At 57.9% G+C, this 25,782-nt stretch overlaps 2 protein-coding genes across 17 annotated transcripts in view; one reads left to right on the forward strand and one right to left on the reverse strand.

Moving 5' to 3' along the window:
* DNAH17 (dynein axonemal heavy chain 17) overlaps positions 1 to 23,747 on the forward strand; it is a 163,113-nt gene extending 139,366 nt beyond the window's left edge. For 2 of the 3 annotated variants that reach the window (XM_032617880.1, XM_032617881.1), the window contains exons 71-86: positions 1,248 to 1,452; positions 2,000 to 2,164; positions 2,793 to 2,978; positions 3,093 to 3,263; positions 4,863 to 4,985; positions 5,562 to 5,755; positions 8,851 to 8,999; positions 9,788 to 9,915; positions 11,724 to 11,951; positions 14,967 to 15,158; positions 18,894 to 19,073; positions 19,435 to 19,620; positions 20,713 to 20,895; positions 21,307 to 21,450; positions 21,949 to 22,174; positions 23,255 to 23,747. In XM_032617880.1, coding sequence (XP_032473771.1) covers positions 1,248 to 1,452; positions 2,000 to 2,164; positions 2,793 to 2,978; positions 3,093 to 3,263; positions 4,863 to 4,985; positions 5,562 to 5,755; positions 8,851 to 8,999; positions 9,788 to 9,915; positions 11,724 to 11,951; positions 14,967 to 15,158; positions 18,894 to 19,073; positions 19,435 to 19,620; positions 20,713 to 20,895; positions 21,307 to 21,450; positions 21,949 to 22,174; positions 23,255 to 23,502 — 2,908 coding nt within the window. In that variant the 3' untranslated portion in view covers positions 23,503 to 23,747. The remainder of the gene's footprint in view (positions 1 to 1,247; positions 1,453 to 1,999; positions 2,165 to 2,792; positions 2,979 to 3,092; positions 3,264 to 4,862; positions 4,986 to 5,561; positions 5,756 to 8,850; positions 9,000 to 9,787; positions 9,916 to 11,723; positions 11,952 to 14,966; positions 15,159 to 18,893; positions 19,074 to 19,434; positions 19,621 to 20,712; positions 20,896 to 21,306; positions 21,451 to 21,948; positions 22,175 to 23,254) is intronic. The other variant, XM_032617882.1, reaches the window with a different exon arrangement.
* Positions 6,299 to 25,782, reverse strand: part of PGS1 (phosphatidylglycerophosphate synthase 1) — a 55,232-nt gene continuing 35,748 nt past the window's right edge. For 7 of the 14 annotated variants that reach the window (XR_004347699.1, XR_004347698.1, XR_004347702.1 and 4 more), the window contains one exon: positions 22,711 to 23,347. The gene's annotated coding sequence lies outside the window, so the exon portion shown is untranslated. Of the gene's footprint in view, positions 8,474 to 17,126; positions 17,789 to 22,710; positions 23,348 to 25,782 lie in introns of those variants that run through there. The other 7 variants (XR_004347701.1, XM_032617885.1, XM_032617884.1 and 4 more) reach the window with 5 other exon arrangements.

Raw genomic sequence — 25,782 nt, forward strand, 5'->3', positions numbered from 1 at the left:
GTCATCTTTTTTTTCTATTTCCATATGCATTTTGCAAATCCTGAGTCTATTTCTTTCTATTCAGGTGAGATTCACATAACATAAAATTAACCAAAAGTGACCGGTTCCGTGGCCTGTAGGACACTGGTGCCTGGCTCCTTTCACTGAGTATCTTTTCCAGGTTCATCTGAGCTGTAGCGAGTATCCATACTTCATTCTTTCTTATGGCTGAATGATACTGCATTGTGTGGACCTGCCACATTTTGTTTACCCGCTCATTTGTTGATGCGTTGAGCTTGTATTACTGTTTTTTCTTTGGTTGCACCATGTGGCTTATGGGATTTTAGTTCCCCGACCAGGGAACGAACAACCCGGGCCCTTGGCAGTGACAGTACAGAGTCCTAACCACTGGACCACCAGGGAACTCCCTGTATTGCTTTTCTAATATAAAAAATTAAATCAACTTTAAAAATGTAAAGGTCGGAGTTGATCTGAGCCACCTATAAACTCAGGGGTGCAGGCAGAAGCCCAGAACAGAGGTGACATAAATGTGCTGATGTCCTAGACTCTGAGAAGGGCCTGGTGTGAGTAGTGATACCCAGGGCTGAAGTTAGAGGCCCCCCAGAATGTGAGCTCGGCCAGAAAGGGGAGAGCAGAGTGGGGAGCCAGAGAGAAGCGACCCCCCACCCCCACCCCAGTGGGTGAGCCGACCCGGGTTCCCACCCTGGCCTCTCATCAGATTCACCTGGGGAGCTCCAGGGATGTCCCGGTGTTCTGAATTGGGGTGTCAACATCTTTCTGATGTTAATGGCTCTGGGGTGGAGCCCAGGCCAGAGTGTTTCTGCAGAGGCTTCCAGATGAGTAAGATGTGCAGGCAGAGTCAACTTAAATGCTCCTAAAAAATCAGAACAAACCGGCCAGAGAGCAAGCAGGTGCATTTTCTAGAAGGGCCGGTCACAGCCCAGAGAGGGATGGTTGTGGGTTTGTTTGTTTTTTTCCTCAAGTTTCAGATTATTTATTAATCAGGGTAAAGCCCAGCACAATATGCCCACATGATTCCGTGCATTTAGAGGGGAGACACTTCCCGGCTAAGTGGAAAATTGTGCCGACGGCTTCTGGAAGGCCTTTATTCTAAGCAGCTTTAGAGTGAAACATGTCGTTGAGAAGTCTGGACCTTCCTCCCAGGCTGGCGGGAAAGGCGGTCTGTCTGTGCTGCCATCCCTTGGTCGCCGGGGACCCTCCTAACCCCTCCGTCCGCCGACCGCCAGGTTCATTAAGATCGGCGACAAAGAGGTGGAATACCACCCCAACTTCCGCCTGATGCTGCACACCAAGCGCTTCAACCCCCACTACAAGCCCGAGATGCAGGCCCAGTGCACCCTGATCAACTTCCTGGTCACCAGGGACGGGCTCGAGGACCAGCTCTTGGCCACCGTGGTGGCCAAAGAGCGCCCAGATCTGGAGCAGCTGAAGGTATGTGGAGACAGGAGGAGCGGGGCAGGCAGCTCAGAGACAGCAGGGGGCAGGTCACTGTGACCCAGGCGTCTGGCGGCTGTGAAGGTGCCCTGCTTGTCACGCTGAGTGTGTCTGGTACGACAGAATGAGTCACTCCTCCTCCCCGGCTGCCTCCTGAATCTAATCCTAAATCAAGTGATGGCTTCACTGAAAGAACAGGAGTCACAGCAGTGCCCGGGCGGCCCTAAAGCACCGAACTCCTGCCCCACGAGAATGTCTTTGCTGTCGGCCCCTGTGTACCAGGCCCTTCCTTGATTGGCTGAGCCATACACGTGGGCTCACAGGGGTCCCAGGCCCCACTCGTGTCCCATGGTCCCCACGTTCTTGCTGCACAGCTGCCCATGACAAGCAGCTGCAAGGCCCCCTACCCCGCACTGCTTGGGGGCCTCCACTCCGGCCCCTTTCTTCCAGGCTTGCCGTGTTCCTCCCGTTCCGAGCCCCCCAGCTGGGGGACCAGGCCGTGCCAGCGACTGATTTCCCTTCCCGGTCTCTACCCCTCCCGCAGGCGAACCTCACCAAGTCTCAGAATGAATTTAAGATTGTTCTGAAAGAGCTGGAAGATTCTCTGCTGGCCCGTCTGTCGGCCGCATCGGGGAACTTTCTGGGAGACACAGCCTTAGTTGAGAATCTGGAGACCACCAAACACATGGCCAGCGAGATTGAGGAAAAGGTAAAAGACCATCTTGGGGGCTACCCCCTTGCACCCGCAGCCGGAGCACGCAGGGGGCATGGGAGCTGGGCGGATGGTCACTGAGAAGAGAAGCCGTAGCCACGTGGAGGCCCCTGGGGGCCTGGGGCAGGGTCAAGGCGCGTGGATGCCCGCCAGGCACATCTTCATCCGTTCATCTGTAGATGGATGTTTAAGTTATTTCCATGTCCTGGCTATCGTGAATAGTGCTGCCACGAACGTAGGGGTGCGTGTATCTTTTTGAATTATAGCTTTGTCTGGGTATATGCCCAGGAGTGGGACTGCCGAATTAGACGGTAGTTCTATTTTTCGTTTTTTGAGGAACCTCCATACTGTTTTCCATAGTGGCTGCACCAATTTGCGTTCCCACCAACAGTGTAGGAGGGTTCCCTTCTCTCCACGCCCTCTCCAGCATTTGTTATTTGTAGACTTTTTGATGATGGCCATTGTGACTGGTGTGAGGTGGTACCTCACTGTGGTTTTGATCTGCATTTCTCTAATGATTGGTGATGTTGAGCGGCTTTTCATGTGCCTGTTGGCCACCTGTGTGTCTTCTTTGGAGAAGTGTTTACATAGGTCTTCTGCCCATCGTTTGATTGTTTGTTTTGAGGTGCAAGAGGCAAAAATCACAGAAGTTAAAATCAACGAGGCGAGAGAGAACTACATGCCAGCCGCGGGGAGGGCGTCCCTGCTGTACTTCATCCTGAACGACCTCAGCAAGATCAACCCCATCTACCAGTTCTCGCTCAAGGTGCGGCTGCATCCGGGTCCGGGGCCACTGGGGCCCAGGCTGCAGGTGGGCTTGGGGGGTGGGACCCAGGGCACCAGCACCTGGGTCTGAGCAGTGCCCCAGAGCCCGCATGGGCAGCGTGGAGCCCCCTGCATTCGGTGACCCCCGCTCCCCGACCAGGCCTTCAACGTGGTGTTCGAGAAGGCCATCCAGAAGACCGCCCCCGCCGACGAGGTCAAACAGCGTGTGATCAACCTGACGGACGAGATCACCTACTCCGTGTACATGTACACGGCCCGCGGGCTCTTCGAGCGAGACAAACTCATCTTCCTCGCACAGGTGACATTTCAGGTAACATCTGGCCTCGATGCCCCATGTGTGGTCCTTGGACGGGCAGCACCGGAGCCCCGTGGGGTGAGGTGGGGTGCTGGGGGAGAGTGGGTGTGTGTGTGTGTGTGTGTGTGTGTGTGTGTGTTGGAAATGCAGATTCTCAGGCTCCGGCTCAGACCCAGTGGATCCAAACCTGCATTTTTAACAATATGTGGAACACACCTGGGCTCTTGAGTTGGTACCAGGAAAGGTGTCCCAATGGGAGCCACTGAAGGGGAGGGGAGGTCAGTTAAAGAGAGACGTCATTCTAGTCCCTTCAAGTCAAGCCGAGCCGACAGTCCCGCCTTAGCGGTTCGTCCGCTGTGGACGGGAAAGAAAGGTACTAATGAGTAAACGTGCCCCTGTTTTCACAGACCTGCTGAAAGATTGAAAGATTCTGGTTCCACTAAATTGATTAAACAACCTCTCCGCCACTTTGTTTGCACCGTGTTATAGGTGTTATTGGGAACACGGATTTCATAGCTAGCTTGGGCATCAGTGTCAACCCAGCTTTCCATCCAAACTCCAACTTGGAATTAGGGGTCCAGGTTAAGGAGGTTTCTTTTCCATGTGAATCTCTGAGTAACGGGTTCCCTGTTTCTCTCCCTGCTGAGAGCACATCAAGATAAGTTTCCTTGATGCTCCCCCTAATTTCCAGAGTAGAATGTACTCTTTTCAGGCCCAAAGAACTTTTTATTTTACTAAGATTAAAAAAAAAAAAAAAAAAAGAGACCCTGACTCAGGGGAAACTCTCTGTGGAATCTGAGAAAGCAGCTGTGTGAGCTCCTTACTGGGGAGGTTACAGTGACCGCGGCCCCGGCTCCCCTGCCGTCCATCTGAGATGGAGGGGCTGGGCCAGTTGCCCAGTGAGCCACTTCAGTGACCAAGACAGGGCCTGCTAGAAGCCCAGAGAGCTTGTGCGCACCCGCGGCAAGGTGACTTCGAATGTGACCAGAAAACGTATATACCCAAAAGAATTGCAAACACGTATTCAAATACGTGCATGTAAACGTTCATGGTAGCGTTTTCACGACAGCCAAACGGCAGAAACAACCCAAACGTCCGGCGACGGACTGTTGGGTAAACGAGATGTGGTCTCGCCATACACTGGCCCATTATCCGTCCATAAAAAGAATGAAGCACTGACACGCGCTACAACACAGATGAACCTTGAAAACACGCTCAGATGCAAAAGGCCTCGTGTCGTATGATTCCATTTACTGGAAATGTCCAGAAAAGGCAAATCCGTAGAGACAGAGAGTAGACTGATGGCTGCCTGAGGGTGGGACTGCTGAAGGGTAGGGGTTTTGCCTCTGGGGTGATGAAAAGGCTGTGCACCTGGACAGTGGTGATGGTTGTACAACAGCGTGAATGCACTAAATGCCACTGGATTTTAGACCATAACAGGGTTAAGATGGTACATTTTTGTGCTGTGTGTATTGTACCGCAAGTTAAAAACAAACAAGGCGCTGACCAAGCTTTGGGCTGACCCCAAAAGGGCAGGGCAGTGCTTCCCCTGCAGGCAAGGGGTATGAGCCCCTGTTGTAGGGCAACATCTAAGCGAGCCCCACGGCCCCTCAGGTCTTGTCCATGAAGAAGGAGCTGAACCCCGTGGAGCTGGATTTCCTTCTGCGGTTCCCGTTCAAGGCCGGGGTCGCGTCACCCGTGGACTTCCTGCAGCATCAGGGATGGGGCGGCATCAAGGTTGGCCTTCAGACTTGAACACTGTGTTCTCTCCCCACCTCGCGGCCTTTCCTGCTCGCCCCAGACATGTTTACAAGGTGCTCCCGGCCGTAACGTTCAGTAGAACGAGGAGGCCTCAGAGGTGGGACCAGGCACTGATGGGCTGCCTGCCAGCTCACGGGGACTGTGCTGTCCTACCGGAGCGCAGCAACTTCATCATCACGTCCCTGCAGGCGGCAAGCTGAGGCGCGACGGGCCCCAGGGTGTGCCCAGGGGTCGCCCCTCCGCCGCTTCCCCTCACTTCCAGGAAAATGCAAAGTGTCAAGGCTATATTCCTCAGAATCCTGGGGCCCTCACCGTGTCGGTTCAGAAAGACCAGAGGAAGGCGGCCCCCTGGGATGAGCAGGACCCCTGTTCCAGAGCCCCCGGAGAAGCAGCCAGGAGTCACATCCCCGATCGGATTCCTCCCTCGTCCCAGCCATTCATCCCCAGCAGCTCATCGTTTGAGCGACAGGCCCCATGGTCATGCTTTTCCCGGAGCCCGCGGGGAAGGCGCCCACTGGGATGGGGGGGAGCTGAAAGGCCGTCTGCCCCCAGGCCCTCTCGGAGATGGATGAGTTCAAGAACCTGGACAGCGACATAGAGGGATCCGCCAAGCGGTGGAAGAAGCTCGTGGAGTCGGAAGCCCCCGAAAAGGAGGTCTTCCCCAAGGAGTGGAAGAACAAAACGGCACTGCAGAAGCTGTGCATGCTGAGGTGCGTGCGGCCCGACCGCATGACCTACGCCATCAAGTGAGTGCCCCCATCCCCACCCCACCCCACCCCCGCCCCAGCCTGGGCCTGGGCCTCAGGGCTGGGGAGTGGGAGCCTCCCATCCCACCCACCAATTCCCGTTCTGAGTTCTCGTAGCTCTGGGGTCTCTGAAGGTGGCCAACAGGGACCCCCGGCTCCCCTGACCCTGGGCGAGGAGAGGCGCCCCGAGATAAGCGACGGGAAGATAAAACTCCCCGGGTTGGCCGCCAAGATTTTATAAAAGCCTGGGCGCGCTGCCAGCACAGGGGACACGGGTTCGAGCCCTGGTCCAGGAAGATCCCACATGCCGCGGAGCGACTAAGCCCATGCACCACAGCCCCTGAGCCTGCGCTCTAGAGCCCGTGAGCCACAACTACTGAGCCCGCGTGCTGCAACTACTGAAGCCCGCGTGCCTAGAGCCCGTGTTCCGCAACAAGAGAAGCCACCGCAATGAGAAGCCCACGCACCGCAACAAAGAGTAGCCCCCGCTCGCCGCAACTAGAGAAAGCCCGCGCGCGGCAACAAAGACCCAACGCAGCCAAAAATAAATTAATTAATTTTTTTAAAAAAGCCTGGGTGCTAATGACCTCCAAGGCCGCGACCACGCGGGGTCCTTTAAGGATGCTGTGGGGAGAAAGCAGTGGCAGAGCCATCAGCACCCGAGGACTTTCATGGCCTCAGTGGCTGGATTTAGAGGAAATCTTTTATTTTTACGGCTCGTTTGCAAAGAGAACCATTCTGCTTTCGTGAACAATCTCTCTGGACCTGAAACGCCTCCAGGACTGGAAACTTAACCATCGGGTTTCAGCGCCCGTTCCTTTCACTCCCCAAAGCACAGAAAGACTTCAGGAATATCAACAGCTGTAACATCTGCACAGCCGGCCCGGGGAGGCCATGGCATCGTGGGGGAGGGAGGGAATGAAACAGGCCCCGTTCTCAGAGGGGCGTCTTGGCCATGGCGTCGTCGGGGAGGGAGGGAGTGAAACAGGCCCCGTCTCAGAGGGGCATCTTGGTTTTCCGTTTGTCCTAGTGGCCTGAAAGCCACCAGATTTCCCAAAAGAGGCCCACGTCTGCCAAAGCAGAGGCCTGACTCACACCCACTGGTTGTTCACAGACGCGTGTTTCTGTTTTGCTTTGTTTTCTCGGGACTGAAGAGGAAAGGGACCGCGAGGGGTTCTGGGTGCAGGAGGGGAGCGGGCGGAGTGAAGCAAGAAATCACGTCACGAGGGAGAGTCGAGCTGGTCCAGGGAGAAAGCAGGAAGGCATCCCGGGAAGGTCGGACACGGACACAGTGTGGGGAAGGCCCAGGCGAAGGGCACTGAGCATCCAGGGGGACGCCGCCTGTGGGTGAGCTGAGCAGGCGTGGGTGTCCAGCCCCACGGCCCCCAGAGCACCCTTGAGAGCCACCCGAGTCACCACGGCAGAAAACGCGTCGGAACCGCGTGGGCGACCGCCAACGCCAGGCGAACCCAAGTCATGCTCTGCAGTGGTCGTGAGGAAAGCAGATTCACCTCCCAAATCAAACAGGGCGGTGGAGCTCAAGAGCAAGGAAGTTCGACTCCAAGTCCACGGCAAATAGTAATAACACACTATTCGTCAAGAGCGTGGGTGCCAGGCGCGCTCAGAGCCTTCCCCCCCCCCCCCCAACCCCGGGTTCACTCCGCCCTCCGCCAACCCCTCGAGCCGGGCACCTCCCCTCCTCCGGGTCCACAGGCCCAGGGAAGGTAACTCGCCCATGGCGGGGCGGGGTGCTGGTAACGGGCTCCCCAGAACAGCAGCCCGGGTCTGTAGCACCTGCCAGCATGCAAGCCGCCGGGGGCGGCTCCAGCACCCCTGTGCCCAGGACACAGCACTAGGAGCAGCGGAGCCCGACCGGAACCAGGGGCCCTCTATTCTGCACCGTCACTTCAGCCGCAGAGAATGACCACGTGGCCCGGCCACGCCAGGAGCAGCAGGGAGCTTGTGACATTCCTGCCCCAGGCAGGACCTGTACCTTCTAGAATTCCTTCCCGGGCAAGGACTCTAGCACTGACATTCTGGGTCAGTTCCAAAGGCCAGAATCAAGCACAACCAGGGGCCTGGAGCAGGAGCCCTCCCACCGGCCTGTGGTCAGCGCTGGCTCGGGGTCTGTATAGAGGCCAGCAAAGGCCAGGCCGGGGAGCGAATGACAGCTATCACTCCCACGGGAGTGGGAAGGCCCACCTGGCACCCGCCCGCAGACTCCCCGCTGACTCAGAGGGAAGCCTCTATGAGAACAGGTCCCCCCACGGGTCTTCACGACGCTCAGAGCGCTCGGACTGCCGACTCCTCGGGAATAAGTGTGTTCTCTCGCGGGGAGGCTGCCATTGTCCTTCTTTCAAAGACCACACTGGACATAAGTTTAGCTCCTGTGGTTCATTCAGATACAGTGAGCTCAGCCACCTGTGGTCAAGAGAGAGGGGCAGAGAGCTGAGATCCCAAGGTCACCCTAAGAGGGGCCTCGACTGACCCCAGCCTTATCAGGGTCAAGATAGAGTTTGGGGCTTGGAACAGAGGGGTGCTTATATAAAGAGAAGCTTGGGTTTTTTCTGTGACTTTCCTGATGATCCATGTCTTGTGGCCCACGGAGCTCACCAAAGCGACTCTAACGCACGCGTCCGTCCTCCTCAGAGCCCCCGTCGGGGAGATCCTCAGGACGCAGAGGCCGATCTAGGTTCTGCTCCGTGTCGCTGCCCTGGTCTGGAGAGCAGATAGGCAGTGTGTGTGGGAAACAGGAAGCCACTAGAAACTGATCCCTTCCTTGGGAGCGCTGAGGCGTGGTCACCTGGAACACTTGCGGCCCGGGTTCCCTCCCGGCTGACCTTGCACGCCTTTGAAAGTGGGGGTGGCATCAGCTGGCTGAGAGCTTCTCACCTGTCTGTGCACAGGTGGACGGGCGCAAAGGGTGCCCAGCGCGAACACCGCCAAATACTGCGCACGCTCCCCTCCACACTCCCCCTGCCTGCAGGAGGCCCCTGTAGAGACCGACTTTCCAGCTAGAGGCCCTTCTCTGCCTAAGAAAGTCCCCCAGAAAAGCAGTCCCTCGCCTCGGGTCTGACCAGGCGTGTCCCCCTCAGGAACTTTGTGGAGGAGAAGATGGGCAGCAAGTTCACAGAGGGCCGGAGCGTTGAGTTCTCCAAGTCCTACGAGGAGAGCAGCCCCTCAACCCCCATCTTCTTCATCCTCTCCCCGGGCGCTGACCCCCTGAAGGACGTGGAGGCCCTGGGTAAGTGCGGCCGGGTCTGGGGAGAAGCGAGTCCAAACCACAGTGAGACGGCCCTTCACACCCACTAGCAGGGCAGGTATCAGACACACGGACGTGACAGGTGTCGGGAGGGGACGAGAGGCGGGGCCCTGTGCATTGCTGGTGGGAATGTGACTCCCTAAGTCACACATCGAGTCACCACATGTCCCGGCAATTCCACTCCTGGGGACGTTCCCAACGGAGCCGGGAACAGGTGTCCAAACAAACAGGTCCCCTCACGACGGCCAAAAGGTAGATCCAACCCACACGTCCATCAGCTGATGAATGGCTGATGGCAAAGTGGTAAATCATAAAAGAGAACGAAGCACTGACACAGGCTACACCGTAGACGGAACGAGAAAACACTGTGCCAAAGGCAGGAAGCTAGACACAAAAGGCTCCACGGTATACGATTCCTTGTATCTGAAACGTCCAGAACTGGGGAATCCGTAGAGGCAGAAGGCAGATTCGTGGTTGCCAGGGGCTGGGGCGGGAACAGGATGCAGAATGACTGTTTAATGGGTACAGGGTTTCCTTCTGGGGCGATAAAAATGTCCTGGAACCAGATAAACAGTCGCACGACCCTGAATTATTAAATGTCGCTAAATCGTACACTTTAAGATGGCTTTTAAAGTGGTACATTTGATGTTATGTGTATTTTACCACAATTTCAAAAGGGGTAGGGTGTGGAGTTCCCAGCTGTGGATCACAGGAGCTCCATTTTTGTCATTCAGCCATCCCCATGCTTTTCCTGTTTTCCTTTCCTTTAGGGAAAAAATTGGGATTTACCATAGACAACGGGAAACTCCATAACGTGTCCCTGGGGCAGGGACAAGAGGTGGTGGCGGAGAATGCCCTGGACATGGCTGTGGAGAAGGGACACTGGGTCATTCTGCAGGTATGGGGGTGGGTGGCACCTGTGCCTCTTGGGTGAGGGATCCCAGCCTCAGCGCCCGTGGGGCTTGGCCTGAAGGCCTGAGAGAAAGCAGGTTATGGGAGTCACATTCACAAGCGTGGCTGGGAATCCTACAGCCCCTGAAGGAGGGAGCAGGAGGCGCCCACACCAAGCACAGCTCTGCCTGGGTTGGCAGGTGGTGTGAGGCATCACCACTGAAAGTGTGGATTCCTCAGCAGTGAGAAAGACATTCCCCTCCTCCCCCCCCTCCCCCTTGTTGGCTCGACTGCCCCTCCTCGGTCCTGCGGCCCCTCCAAGCACCCGGCCCCCCGACCACCGCCAGGTCCCGGCTGGTCCCACTGCAGGCCCGCCTCGGCTTCCGGCGTGGCTGACCTCAGGTCCACAGGGCCTAGCCTGGTCCCATGCGGGGACCTCAGGTTCGAGTCACTTCTTTCTGTTCATTTTCTTTTACAAAATGATCGCCATGACGAGTCCAGTTACCGTCTGTCACCAAAGACATTACCTCATATTCCCCACACTGTACGTTTCACACCTGTGACTCTTCTACTTTGTAACTGGGAGTGTGTACCTCTTAACTGCCCTCACCTATTTCTCTCCTCCCCCCACCCCTCTGGCAACCACCTGTTTGGGCTCTGTATCTGTGACTCTCTTTCTGTTTTGCTGTGTTTGTTCATGTGTTTTGCTTTTTAGATTCCACGTATAAGGGAAATCATACAGCATTTGTCTTTCTCTGTCTGACTTGTTTCACTTAGCATCATATTCTCTAGGTCCGGCCATGTTGTCGCAGGTGGCAAAATTTCATTCTTTTTTATGGCTAGTATTCCATTGTGTATATACACCGCGTCTTCTTTACCCACTCACCTGTTGATGGGCACTTAAGTTGCTTCCACATCTTGGCAATTGTGAATAATGCTGCTGTGAACATAGGGGTGCACATATCTTTTGGAATCAGTGTTTTCATTTTCTTTGGATAAATACCCAGAATTGGAATTACTGGATGACAGGGTAGTTCTATTTTTCATTTCGTGAGGAGCCTCCAAACTGTTTTCCATAGTGGCTGTGCCAATTTACAGTCCCACCAACAGTGCATGAGGGTTCTCTTTTCTCCAAGTCATTTCTTTTTTTTTTTTTCTTTATAAATTTATTATTTTTGGCTGCCTTGGGTCTTCGTTGCTGCGTGCGGGCTTTCTCTAGTTGTGGCGAGCGGGGGCTACGCTTCGTTGTGGTGTGCGGGCTTCTCATTGCAGTGGCTTCTCTTGTTGCAGAGCAGGGGCTCTAGGGTGCGCGGGCTTCAGCAGTTGTGGCGCGCAGGCTCTAGAGCGCAGGCTCAGTAGTTGTGGCTCGCGGGCTCTAGAGCGCAGGCTCGGTAGTTGAGGCGCACGGGCTTAGTTGCCCCGCAGCGTGTGGGATCTTCCCGGACCAGGGCTCGAACCCGTGTCCCCTGCATTGGCAGGCGGATTCTTAACCACTGCGCCACCAGGGAAGTCCCTCCAAGTCATTTCTTTTTACTCAGGCCTCTCAGAGGAGGGGTGGGGACCGTATAATTTCTCAGCCCTTATGCTGGTGGAGGGCAGGAAGGCCTCGCCGCAAGGCTGGAGGTCCTGAACGAACTGAGAACAAGCTTCAACTCTGGGGACTCAGTTGCTCAGTGAAATTATCAAGCGTGGCCAGCGCCCCGGGGAAGGGCGGACAGCGGGGTGGGGAGTGCGGGTGCCATTGGGGAGGGGCCTGCCCTATGGGCCCGGGGTGGGGAGGAGTATGCGTACACTAAGCCCTGGTCTTGGCTGCAGAACATCCACCTGGTGGCCCAGTGGCTGAGCACCCTGGACAAGAAGCTGGAGCGGTACAGCGTCGGCAGCCACGATGACTACCGCGTGTTCATCAGCGCCGAGCCGGCCCCCAGCCCCGAGTCCCACATCATCCCCCAGGGCATCCTGGAGAACGCCATCAAAATCACCAACGAGCCGCCCACGGGCATGTACGCCAACCTGCACAAGGCCCTGGACCTCTTCACCCAGGTAGCGTGGCCTCCCCCCGTGTCCCGTGCCTGGCCCAGCGTCAGCGCCTGCCGGTTCTCTCCCACCCACGCCATCCCCAACGCGCACACACTCCTTGAGCCACAAAATGAACAGATCCCCGAAGGACTGTGCAAAATGCAAATGATCTAAAGTGCCTGGCGCACAGCTTCAAAGAGCAGAAACGCGTATCATCCATCAGTTTCGTGACCTGCACGTCAGGCCCGGTGAGTGTGGGCCGGGTCCACTGCTTGTCCGAGCACCTTAGGAAGGGGCCAAGCTCCCGAGGTGGTTCCCTGAGGGTCATTCAGCCTTGCTGGGGCCACAGTGCTGCCCAGACCCCTGCTCTCACTCCCCGTGAGACGCGATGCTGTGGGAAGGCCGGGTGCGAAGGGGATGGGGCCGCAGCGCCCGGCTGGAGGGCGGTGGTGACAGACGGGGGGGCGGTAGTGCCCGCCACACAGGTCTCCGTGCTCTGGTCCCGGGCCCAGTCTTCCTCCCTCGACAAGTAGGCCCCACTGCCTTGTGGAGGGACGCCGGGTGCCCTGGCCCTGCAGGGTGGGTAGGGGGGGCCTCGGCTTGCCTGTCCACGCTGTGTCCGCCTGGACCTTTGTTCCCGTGACTCCTCCCCCATCCAAACCTCCCAGTCCCCAACCTGCCAAGTGTGTAGCCTTCCCTGGCACCCCTGCTCCCCTCCGCAAATCCCCAGCATCTACGTCCGTTCTTTTGGTACCTGATCTTCATCTGTTCTCTACTAGAACTTTCTGGGTGCACGCATTTGGTCTCCCAAGTGAGTCTAAAACCGTTTTGAAGAAGAGACCCCATATTCTCTGATAACACCCGACAAAGATTATGTATGGAGCACATTGTGCCAATGTTGTGTAACGTCTCTATCTGATTAATTTATGTGACAACATCTGAGTCATCCACTAACCTCTCCCTATGGGCTTAAAGGACCCACCAAGGTCAGAGTGTAAAGTCACAGAGAATGGAAAGCATGAAAACATATGTGCAGACCGGGTCCTTCCTCCAAACAGTACGTCCGTGTGCCCAGGACGTGGTGGGCTCAGGGGAACAGTGAACAAGACCCGTTACGCGGGTGACTGGCCTAGTCTGGTGAGGGGCGTGGACGCGTTCACAGGAGTGAGAACAGGGTGTGATGAACGTGTGGGGACATGCACGGAAACCCCAGGGCGACGCAGCTCACACTGGGGGCCGCAGGCCAGTGCGGGGTCCCAGAGCTGTTTGCTTCTGTCCGTGCTGAGTCAGTGCGGAGGTGGAGAGGAGGCATGCAGTGAGTTCTGTAGCATTTCGACATCACTGTCAATCCGAGCACGTGATCCGTTTTTCATTTCTATCATATTTTGCTAGAATATCAGTCAGTGATGGAGTGGCAGAGGGTGGCGAGGTCGGCAGGAAGCTGGTCCCCCACTTGCAGGAGTCTGGGGCCTGCTCCAGGCCGCAGAGTGGCTCCCGAGCCAGGCTTGGCCGGGGGGGTGGGTGTCGAGGTAGAGACAGCTGACGCCCGAGGGGCAAGCAACAGAAAATGCAAGAGCCTCTGAGCCCGGGGAGCAGCTCCCCACAGCGCGTGGAGCCCGCTGGGGCCTCTGGCGGGGGACGCGGGAGCCGGGAGGACGCGGACGGGCTGCTGGGCTTTGGGGAGATGCTCTCTGGCCGCTTGGAGTCAGCGGGAAGCGCAGTCGCTGTCGGGCAGAAGCAAGGTGGGGCTGCCCGGCTGAGGACAGGCGAGCGGGCACGTGGCCGGGGCTTGCTGAGGTGCTCGAGGGCTCCCTAACTTTGTGCATCACCTAAGGCATCTGCAAAGATCGGAAGGGAAGCCATGAGGAAAGCTGTTGCTTCCTGAGGGGACCATCCCAAGTTCGGGGGCCCACTGCCTTCACAGAGTTTCACAGGAAGAGGCAGTCGTGGCTGGGATGCGCCCAGACCATCCCCGGGCACATCTGTGACCACAGAGCCCAGAGGCCCGGGAGGCCAGTGATGAGCGGTCCAACCAGAGGGAAGTCTCTGGAGGCAGACGGAACCCACCAGGCCTTCCCTCATCCTCGGGCCTGGCGGGTTCCTCCCTCTGGTTGGCGGTCTCAGTCTGCACCCTTTCACGGCCAGTGTCTGGAAGGGTCCAGCCAGGTCTGTCTCCTGGGCCCACAGCTGACAGGTGACGGCGCCGTCTCTAGGACAGGCATGGAGGAAGGATCTGGGGGGGATGTTGGGGTGATGGAGCCTCCATCTGCACCCCTCCCTTTCCATGTTTGCTGGAGGGGACCCCAGCCGGGCATGTGTGTCAGGGCTTCCATGGAATCAGGACAGGGCCCCTCCCTTGTTACACCTTGTGTATTTTTTCCTGGCACTTTTCCCGATGATGACCATTTGATAGGCGTCTGTCCCCGGTCCAGCTTTCTGGCTGCCGTGCCTGCGGCCCCCGGCCACTGGGAGGCACTCATAGGGCTGAGCGGGTGAAGAGGAGCCCAGCTTAACTTCCAGAAGCCCCTGTGTTCAGAGGCACCCACTGAGCAAAGACTGATCCGTTAAAGTCGCACAAACCCAGAGAGAACTGGGCTTCAGAATTTGGGCTGGGTTGGCCTTTCCCTGGGGCCACCTGCTTTCAGAAAGGCTTTCCTCAGCATCCCCTCCTCCTTTGCAGATCGTTTTTGGCGAGTTTGGGGTACTGCTTGCGTGTAGATGATGAGGAACGTTGATAATTGCGGGGGAACTGTATCGGGGAATATTTTATTGGGAAGATGTACCAATAATTTGACTTGCAACCAATACTTAAGAGTGGTACAGCTGCATTTCTGGAGGAAGCAAGGACAAGAAAGCGTCCTCTACCCGACTCTACAGGTCGGGAGAGACTCGGGAAACCGGCTCAGAGCAGTCGATGGCCTTAGGCCCCACCCCTCATCCCCACCTGCACCCCCAGCGAAGCAGCTGGCAAAGACGGCCCTGGTCCTGCCCCGGCCGTCTGTGCGGACCCTGCCTGACCCGCGTGCCTGCCCTCCGCAGGACACACTGGAGATGTGCACCAAGGAGATGGAGTTCAAGTGCATCCTCTTCGCCCTGTGCTACTTCCACGCCGTGGTGGCCGAGAGGCGCAAGTTTGGGGCCCAGGGCTGGAACAGGTCGTACCCCTTCAACAACGGGGACCTCACCATCTCCATCAACGTGCTCTACAACTACCTGGAGGCCAACCCCAAGGTAAGGACCCACCTGGAGCCCAGCTGGGTGGTCCTCCCACCCTGCCTTCCTTTCAATTATTCTGTCTCGCGTTTAAGAGACACTGAATAGGTTTCATAGGCCAAAGAAAATCGGAAAACGTGCGACTCCTCTGTGACCCCAGCCATCTGATATAATGGTTACCACCCAGGCCCTGGCCACCACCTCCAGCAGTTCTCAGCCATCTGGCAATTTTTCTAACTCCACGGGAGTCAATATCTTTGGGGACCTGCCAGTCCTGCACCCGAACAGCGACTCCCCAAGAAAGGCCAGCCCCCCGGACAGCGTGAGCCGAGAGGAGATACCAAAGGGCTGCCTGGGCCGCAGGCCTTGCCGACAGAACGCAGGTTCAGAGGGAAGGCCAAAAAAAAAATCTCCCTGGAGACACGGAACGCTTCCTTTCATTTGTGTTGAAAATTAAAACCAGTGTGTCCAGTGCCGTGCAAGCTGTTGGGAGGGCTGCTGCGAGGCGGCTCCGTGGCCGGGAGGGCCTGTCTGCGGGCCCAGAGGGGAGACTCGCGCCCCAGGTGGGGTGAAGCCCGCTGCAAGGCCCCCTCCAGATGTGGCCACCCCCTCGGGAACTTAGAGCCGGCCGTTCTCCCCGCCTGACATGGCTCCTCTTGGGATCTTACGTGGAGCGTGGCGCTGGCACGGGACCCATCTCCGTGACCCCCGTGGGAGGCAGAAGGGAACCCCGTAAGCCCAGGGCTCCTCCGTGCTCCTGCGGCCGGCACCTTCCTGCACCGACAGAGCTTGACGTTCCGCTTACCCAGGAGGCTCCCGAGAACCTGCCCAGGGTGTCCGGACACACCCCTGTGTCACCCGCTCCCTGTCCCAGCGCCCCAGGGCCAAGGCACCCGCCGCTTTGGGGCTCGGTGGGCGCCCCAGGGGCCTGGCTAGAGGCCTGAGGCTCACACACCCCCTCCAAGCTTTGGGGACTGAGCAACCAGGGGCGGAGGGTGTCCCACCCATCGTAACAAAGCTCAGATGCACTGGGAGGAGAGACCTGGGCCAGCTGCCCCCAGACCCCAGAGGAAGACGACCCCCCCCCCACCCCGGACGGCCACCACCCCAGCCTGAGCCTGGAATGTTGTTGGCTTAGTTCCTGGCCAAGCACAGGAAGTCGGCCCTCCTCAGGGGAGGGGAACAGTGGTCTCCATGGGCAGGTGCCGGGGGTCACTTCGCCTATGACAGGGTCTGAGCTGAACGCCAGTGGCACATCTCACAACACGCACACAAGCAAATAAATGCAAGAAGATGTGAAGAAAGAATTTCCTCATCACAGCAGCTTCGTCAGAGCAGTTCTCTCTGGGGAGATTCCAGTGGGAGGAGCAGTCTTGCTAGAAGTTTCTAACGACATTTACGCAGACGCTTCCCTCGTTACACACCCACAGAACCCTAGCTGGGTAAGAAACTGCTCGAGAACGCACACCGTGTGCTCCAGTGACCAGCGGGGTGAGGTGTGAGTGACACTCGGTGTCCCGCTCAGCAGTGTGTGATCAGGCCGGGGCCCCAGGCCTGCACAGCCTGACCTTCCCTTTGTCCCAGCTCGCGGCGGGGAGGCAACGTTGAGTGACCTCCTGTGGGGATGTCGCCCTCGGCCCGCAATGAGCCAGTCCATCCTCCCGACTCTGAGGAAGTCGACTCAGACTCTGAGGGCGAGGCCTGGCAACGTGTCTCTGACAAGCGCTCTGGGGACTCCATCCAGCAAGTGCGGGCACACAGACGGCACCCACCCCCCAGGGGTTAGTCCCACTGGCCCGCATCCCAGGAGGCAGGTCATGGGGCCGGAGAGGCAAACTGGGGTGTACCCAGCCCTACTCTGCAGGAGAAACAGAAGCTATCCCCGAAGCAAATACGCAAAATGCAGAAAAGGCAGCTCCGCGCATACCCAAGATAACTAAACAGACAGAGAGAAAAAAATGCAAGTCACAAGATGACGATTGAGAAGATATTAATGGTTTGGTTTGTTTTGTTTATTTATTTACTTATTATTTGGGGCCGCGCTGTGTCTTCGTTGCTGCGCTCGGGCTCTCTCTAGTTGTGGCGAGCGGGGGCTACTCTTTGTTGCGGTACACGGGCTTCTCGTTGCGGTGGCTCCTCTTGTTGCGGAGCACAGGCTCTAGGCGTGTGGGCTTCAGTAGTTGCGGCACGTGGGCTCAGCAGCTGTGGCTCGCAGGCTCTAGAGCGCAGGCTCAGTAGTTGTGGTGCATGGGCTTAGCTGCTCCGCGGCATGTGGGATCTTCCCGGACCAGGGCTGGAAGCCGTGTCCCCTGCATTGGCAGGTGATTCTTAACCACTGCGCCCCCCTGGGAAGCCCCGATATTAATGTTTTTAAGTCAAAGTTCATGAGAGCACATCAGACACTTGATAAATCAGCAAGTTCTTATCCAATTTTAACTTCAACTTGCCTGCATTTGGTAAACAGCGGCCATCCAGGCAGGGCACTGTGGGAGTTACATAAATGCCCACCTTGCCCTTAAACAGCCACAGTCCTCGGAGAAACTTGTGCGTGTGCTACGCTGCCCAGCGCGTCAGCTGCCACCACACGTGACATGCGGCAAGTCCCAGCGGAGGGGAACGAAAGACACTCTGGATTTCAGAAGCTTGGTCTAAAACAAAAAAAGAACGTAAAATACCTTATTCATAGTTTTTATGCTGAGTGCCTGTTGGAACAATCTTTCTACTTAAGTGGCTGCTGGCAAATCTGAAGTTACGTGCGTGGCTGCCCCGCGTGGCTCCCGCTGCTGGACAGCGCCGTGCAGGAGGTGCGGCTGCGTGCTGGGACCAGGGCGGGAGAACGGGTTCCTGGCTCTGTGGAGGGGCCGCACTCGAGCCGCTCTGGAGGCGGAGCACGGCCACGGCCATGTGGTGGCCAAAGGAGCGGCATCCCAGGCTGAGGGCACAGCGTGGAAGCAGAGGCAGAACAGAGAGCAGTGAGAGCGGCCAAGGGTGGGATGCACGGAGAGACCCGGCCGACGGGGGGCGCACTTGTGTGCACTGCCCGGTTTGGTCCGGTTCCCTTGGGCCGGGCCCGGGAGCCAAGGTTCTGGCGGGGAGGCTACTTGCTGGAGCTGGCCGTGCCACCGAGACCTCAGGGGCACGCGTGGGCAAGGCTCCTGGAGTATAATCGGAACCAGGGCCCTTTGGGGGACCAGAAAGTAGACCCACTCGATAGATCCTGAAGGCACGATGAACTGGACGTGATTCATGGCCAGAAAGATCTACGGTGCCCAAGAAAGAGCCCATCCACAGAGTTACTGCTCTTGCTGGAGACGGCGGTTAAGGGAAAGGTCACAGGTGGCTCCATACTTCCATTTCCAAGCGTGGGGAACAAAGGGGGCACGGGCAGAGGGAGCATGTGGGAGCTGGGGGGAGGGCCTGCGGGGTCTGCAGTGCCGGTGCTGGGGTCGGGGAGGTCACGTCCAGGGAGAGCGCAGAGAAGAGGGGCGGGCACAGGGCCGGGCCGTCCTGGCTGGGGGTGGGGTGGAGGCAGGGGAAGCCGGCAAGCCCCCCCGTGCGAGGAGCCCGGCAGGAAGAGGGTCAAGGAGGAGCTGGTGGCCGAGTCAGGGGGCAGGAAGGGCCAGGCTTGGGCCTGGTGACCGAGGGTAGCAGGTGACCCTGCAGACCTGGTGGAGGCAGGGGTGACAGGAGGGGCTGGCAGACCCAGGAAGGGGCGGGGCACAGGGTCCCCTGACGGCCGCCGCCCTTCCGAAGGTGCCCTGGGACGATCTCCGCTACCTCTTTGGGGAAATCATGTACGGTGGCCACATCACCGATGACTGGGACCGCCGGCTCTGCAGGACGTACCTAGAGGAGTACATCCAGGCGGAGATGCTGGAGGGAGAGATCCTGCTGGCCCCGGGCTTTCAGATCCCCCCGAACCTGGACTACAAGGTGAGGGCTCCTTCCAGGGATGGGTAACACATTAAACAGGAGCTCCCTCTGTGACGCAAAGCAACAGAGGTCAGTGCCGTCCCGCAGGCTCCCTGGCGAGAGCCTCTGTCGCAGATGGACCACCAATAATCAAGCAAGCAGACAGGCAACCCAAGTAAGAGGGCTTGAAAGGCAGCCTCCATGGAGGAGAGTGGAAACTTCCTCTGTGTGGCTGGGGAGCAGCCCCAAAAGGGGGTCAGGGAAATGAGATTTGGTACAGAGGGCAAGACGGGGACAGAACGCTCTGGGAAGCGAACGGAGGACACGGGTTCCAGCTCACACAGCTCTCCCTGCTCACCCGCCCCCCCCCCCCCCTTTGCAGGGTTACCACGAATACGTCGACAAGAACCTGCCCCCAGAAAGCCCCTGCCTGTATGGCCTGCACCCCAATGCAGAGACTGGCTTCCTGACGGCCACCTCGGAGATGCTGTTCCGCACTGTCCTGGAAATGCAGCCCAAAGAAACCGGGTCGGGAGCCGGCGGCACCGGGGTATCTCGCGAGGAGAAGGTAGGAGCCTGACTACCCATCCGGCAACAGAGGAAGGGCAGGGCCTGGGACACGGGGGCACAACTACCGGCAGCAGCCCCTGGGAACTTGTTAGCAAGCCCATCGGGCCCCACTCCAGACCCCGGGATCAGGAACTCAGGGGGAGGGGAGCCTGCAAGCGGGCTGCTGCAGCCCAGACGGAGCACCAAGTGCTGAGCTAGACAGAGGCGGGGCGTCTCCGCGTACTCGCCCGAGCAGCCTCCCTCCCTGCGGCTCCTCACTTCCCTGGCTGGGCTCCCGAGAGGGCCTGCCCTTCAACCCTATCCCGGGGAAAACAAGGGCAGCAGCCGAAGTCCTGGGAGGGCAGTGCATGTGGCTCAGGCAGGGCAGTCTAGACGCTTAAACCAGTCCCTCCAGATGTGCTTAGGTGAGCACGGGGGACAGATCCTATGAACACTCACTGCAGTAGCACGGCGCAGACAACGTAAGAGCATTTAATAAATTCCCCAGCTGCCAGGGTTACCTCTGGGCCGTCTCAAGAGGCATCGGCACCTTGGCACTTCTTAAAATATTCCCGACAAGCTCTACTAAAAATTAGCTAAGTATTGGGCTTCCCAGTTAAGTAGACCAAATTCTTGATTGGAAGACTCTCAGTGCTCTGAGGCCCCTTGACACTTTCTTTGCGTAATGACTGAAACCAGAGTTCAGTAGATGCTCTGGTGGCCGTGGTGCTCGTGACCACCATGTGGGCCACCGCTTGAGAGGGTGTGCCCCGCACAGTCCCTGCAGACAGCCCACACCGAGGACAAGGTGATCTGATGGGGGAGGGAAGCAGTGCATCCAGGGATGTCTGAAGGCACCAGGCTAGGGCAGCCTAATGCTCCCGTGGCCAGAGCCATACGGCCGTGACAACGAAGCCAGAACACTAAAGCCGGATGGCCAAGATTACCTTCACCCTGATCAGACGCGGGGCCGCACCTCCGTGATCCCGTTTTTCTGGCAACTCCACCTGCCTTGCTCCTGGGCTCGGAGTTGAACGTCGGGGCAGCACCCGGGCCCTGGCGCTGGGGGTGCGGGCGCAGTGACACGGGCTGGCTGGGGGCTGGCTTCCAGGTGAAGGCCGTGCTGGATGAGATCCTGGAGAAGATCCCGGAGACCTTCAACATGGCCGAGATCATGGCCAAGGCCGCCGAGAAGACCCCCTACGTGGTTGTCGCCTTCCAAGAATGTGAGAGAATGAACATCCTGACCAACGAAATGCGCCGCTCACTGAAGGAGCTGAACCTGGGGCTGAAGGTAAAAACGTGGGTGGCAGGACCTGGGGTGTGACTTGCGACGCGGGCTGGCCACCGCAGGCTGACTTCCCTTGGCCACAAGACCAACAAGCCCCGGGCCGCTGGGCCTCGGCACCTCGAGCTCCCCGGTCTGGAGGAGTGGGCACCTCAGGGCATCTGCAGATGCATCCACGTGGCCATGGACGCCATCTGGACTGTTCCCTGGCAGGAAACCCTGGTGTGGCCACCACAGGGCATCTGCAGGGGCACTGCACAGACCCACGTCAACTCACGACACAGGGTGGGGGCGGCGGGGGGGGGGGGGGGGGGCGGGCGGGGGCTCGCCCCCCTGAGAGCAGGTGAAACAAGGCATAGGCCTGACCGGGTCTGCATCTGTGCCGAGCGCCCCAGCACCCATGTGCGTGTCCCTCAGGGAGAACTGACCATCACGACCGACATGGAAGACCTGTCCACGGCTCTGTTCTATGACACTGTGCCCGACACGTGGGTGGCCCGGGCCTACCCCTCGAGGATGGGCCTGGCGGCCTGGTACGCCGACCTGCTGCTCCGCATCAGGGTAAGGACAGGCTTCTGGGGAGCCGCTGGCCTGACTCTCAGCAAACCTGCCCCCAGGGCCTGAGGAGTGAGGCTTGGGGGCGGGGGGGAGACATGCATCCCCGTCAGAGGCCTGGAGGCCCCCGCTGGCCTGGCCTTGGTCAGAGCACAGCCGGAAGGGCCTGGGCCACACCACGAGCACGCAGGCCCGACAACGCAGGAACAGGAATCCTCCCCGAAGGAAGAAAAGGGCCAGCGCGAAGCCAGAGCGGCTTCTGTGGCCACAGATGCACAGGCCCTCCCAGCAGAGCCCAGGAGGCTCCAGGGACACCTGTCACGGGAGCCACCTCCTGGGGGAGAAGGAGAGCAGCAGCCTCTTTCAGACCCAAATCCTCTCAATCGTGAGCCCGCCCCCCTCCTGGACCCTGCTCTCCCCGTCCAGACCGTGAAGGGGCGTCTCGGGCAGGCGGCCATCCTCGGCACAGAGGCTCTAGCACGGCCCCACTCCCATCTCCTCCAGGAGCTCGAGGCCTGGACGATGGACTTCACACTGCCTACCACCGTGTGGCTGGCCGGCTTCTTCAACCCGCAGTCCTTCCTCACGGCCGTCATGCAGTCCATGGCCAGGAAGAACGAGTGGCCACTGGACAAGATGTGTCTGTCTGTGGAGGTGACCAAGAAGAACCGGGAGGACGTGACCGCGCCCCCCCGGGAGGGCTCCTACGTGTACGGGCTCTTCATGGAAGGTAACAGGCACTGGCAGGGGAAGCACCAGGGGCACGTGGGCTCACAGTGGCCTGAGGAGCCCAACCACACGCCGGCATCCGCTTGGCCCTGCTGCGGTGCAGGCCCGTCCGCAGACCTGAGCCCCCATTTTGAGGCCGTGAGGAGCTCAGCCCTGGAGCCCAGGACAGGCATACGTTCTGGGGGTGAGGGTCCAGGAGCCCACCTCTGTCAGGGCCACTGTCCAACCACCGCACCCCCGCAAGGCACAGGTTCAAGGGCAGGGAGGTCCGGCCGGCCCCCTCCCCTGAGCCGAGCCCAGTGCGAGGCCATCACATGGCCAGGTCCCAGCAGCGGGGGGCAGGGGCGGCGCAAGGCTGGCACTCATTCAGTTCCACCCACGTCACCCCTGTCCCGCACCGGGCAAGGTCGGACAGGACCGGCCAGCAGACCCACTCTGAGTTGAGTGCCAGCGACTCCCCTACCCTCCTCAGCGACTGATGTCACCCCTTTACCCCCCCCCCCCCGTGCCCACATCACCAAAGACAAGCAGAGCAGCAACCATTCTCCGTGTTTATTTTGGAATTACAGACAGGAAACCTTAAGCATCGTTAAATAGGGTGAGTAGAAATAAGTCTGGTTCAAGGCAGTACCGGTTGTGTGTGCGTATACATGTTTACTGCACGTGCACGTAGGACAGTCGCTACAGAGGGAGGGAAGCAGGGAGTTTAGTCTGTCATTGTCAGCTGGAGTTATGATTTCCTGCCATTGAAACGAAGAAGGCTGACACATGAGGCTCTGAAACCACCACGCACGTAGACAGTGGAGCCCGGCGCTTTAGGGCCGATCTGTCCCTCAGAGGTGCACAGCGAGACACACAGGCAGTCACGCCGTGCACACGACCCCCACCCCGTCCTCTGCCTACAGCCGCCCCCTGCAGCAATTCCTGTGCAGTCCAGGCCCTGGCACCTGGCCTATCTCTGCAGGGGTGCGGGTGCAAGCCAGGCCCCTCCCCTCCCCCACTGCCAGCACGACAGACGGGAACCGGGAACCAGTCACCTCACCCTGGGCCACCCTGACCCTCGGCTGTGCTGTCCCTGCAGGAGCTCGCTGGGACACCCAGTTGGGAGTCATCGCGGACGCGCGGCTGAAAGAGCTGACACCGGCCATGCCCGTCATCTTCATCAAGGCCATCCCTGTGGACCGCATGGAGACCAAGAACATCTATGAGTGTCCCGTGTACAAAACACGCATCCGCGGCCCCACCTACGTCTGGACCTTTAACCTGAAGACCAAAGAGAAGGCTGCGAAGTGGATCCTGGCAGCCGTGGCGCTGCTCCTACAGGCCTAGCTGGAGCCCCGGGTCCCGCCGTGAGGCCCATGCTGCCCGGCGCCAGGTCCTGACCGCAACTTCAAATTTACAGTTAGGAACTCAGCCTTGCAACTATCACTTATTTTCACAGGAACTGATGATTGCTTTTTTGTTCTCCTAAATAATCGAGGCACTTTATAACCATGCACATCGAGACTAGCCAGAGGGCGGAGGGCAGCCTGGGAGAGGGGGTGTGGATGGGATTAAAACAATGAAGCCACTGAGCCAGGTTTGTCTGATTCACTGGAGCCAGCCTTCAGCCTGATGGCCACCAGGGGCCTGGCACAGGCTTAGGGGTGAGGCCCCAATTCCCAGCAGCCAGGGGAGCATCCCAGGAACCAAACCCCCAAATCCTGACTTCCCACAGGGTCAGCTGGGTTTATCTTTTCCCACCGGTGGCATGTAGGGTTAGAGCTGGAGGCAGCCACACCCTTCCCTGCCTGATGCTACCTGCAAACACCCACCACTAAGGGCCAGGGTGTTCCATTCCCGTACAAACAGGAGCGGCCACTGTCCCCCTAAAGCACTATTCCTTCTCTCAAGCAAGAAAACCTCCCTCGATTATGGTAATGCCGCCTCCCTGCCCCAGAATTCTGAAAAGCCAACTATTCGGAGGGGCCACTTCCATACAGCTCAAGTGCTTCCCTGTCAACTGCCCACTTTCTGAGATTGCTGGGAACGGGAGGGACCACTTTAAACACATGTCTGTGTCCTGGGAGGTCACGATAAATGGTCGTCCCCTCTTAGTTCTGGGCAGCATCTTCGTTGTCTTTTGTCTCCCTCCCCTCTCCCCACCGTCAGTTCTCACTTCCTGCCACCAGACAAAGTAGACTTTAAAACAAAGTCTACAACAGTAGACAAAGAAGGGCATTATATAATGATAAAGGGATCAATACAAGAAGACAATATAACGTTCATTAAACGTATATGCACCTAATATAGAAGCACCTAAACGTATAAGGCAAATATTAACAGAGGTAAAGGGAGAAACTGACAATAACACAACTAATAGCAGGGGACTTTAACACCCCTTTAGATCAATGGACAGATCATCCAGAAAATCAATGAGGAAACAGCAGTCTCAAGTGACACGTTAGGTCAGTTGGACTTAATAGATAACTAGAGCACATTCCATCCAAAAGCAGAAGAATACACACTCTTTTCAACGTTCACCAGGATGGATCACGTGCTAGGCCACAAAACAAGACTTGACAGATTTAAGAGTACAGAAATTATATCAAGCATTTTTTTCCAACCACAACAGTATAAAACTAGAGAAAGCAATTCTAGGAAGAAAAACGGGAAAAATACAAACACACGGAGACTAAACAACATGCTACCAAAAAAAAACCCAATGGGTTACTGAAGAAATCAAAAAGGAAATCAGAAAATACTTCGAGACAAACAAAAATAAAAATACAACTTTCCAACATCTATGGGATGCAGCAAAACCAGTTCTAAGAGGGAAGTTCATAGCGATACAGGCCTATCTCAAAACAACCTAACCCACCATCTAGGAATTAATTAGAATTAGAAAATGAAGAACAAACAAAGCCCCAGTCAGCAGAAGAGGGACAACTTGCTCAGCAGCCAAGACACCCTGACTTCCAAAAAGGTGAGCCTGTCCGCAGGCACTGCGCCCCAGGGCTGCACAGGCCAGGGCACAGGCGACAGGCGCACGCGCGCGCCAGCAGGGCAGGGACCAGAGGTGGCCCGCCTCATCCGGCCTCATTCTGTGAGCTCCTGCTGCCCTGGGCCAGGCCCCCATCTGACGGACCCAGGTAATGGGTGCAGACAAAATGAGACGCGATGAACTGGGAAACCAGGGGTACAGGAAGGCAGCTAGCAGGGCCCACAGACTCCAGCGGGGGCCCATAGGCTGGCACCTCGGTGTTTTCTAGCTTCAAAGCAGAGTGAAGCAAGCACCACGCCACCGCCCCACACACACACCTGGCCTCCTCCTAAGTTCAACTTGATGCCGAAGTAGTTTTGTGAAAACTTTTCTCCAAGTATTCACCCAATCCATGGGTGAAGAGGAGGTCCTAGAAGCCCTAACTCCGAGGCCAATAATTTACAACAATCCTGGGGCCTGATGGGGCTAAGAGGGAGACGGAAAAACGCCCCTCAAATCCTCCCTCCCTGGGGCCTAGAGAATCCACCCCTTTGGAAGGCAGGAGTCCTGACCCCAGAACCTGGCCACCGGGCAACCACCTCTGTCGGCCAGGAGGGGTCACTATAGCCCCTCGTGTCCAGGCTGGA

This window comes from Phocoena sinus, chromosome 20 (assembly GCF_008692025.1).
Source record: "Phocoena sinus isolate mPhoSin1 chromosome 20, mPhoSin1.pri, whole genome shotgun sequence".
NCBI lineage: Eukaryota > Metazoa > Chordata > Mammalia > Artiodactyla > Phocoenidae > Phocoena > Phocoena sinus.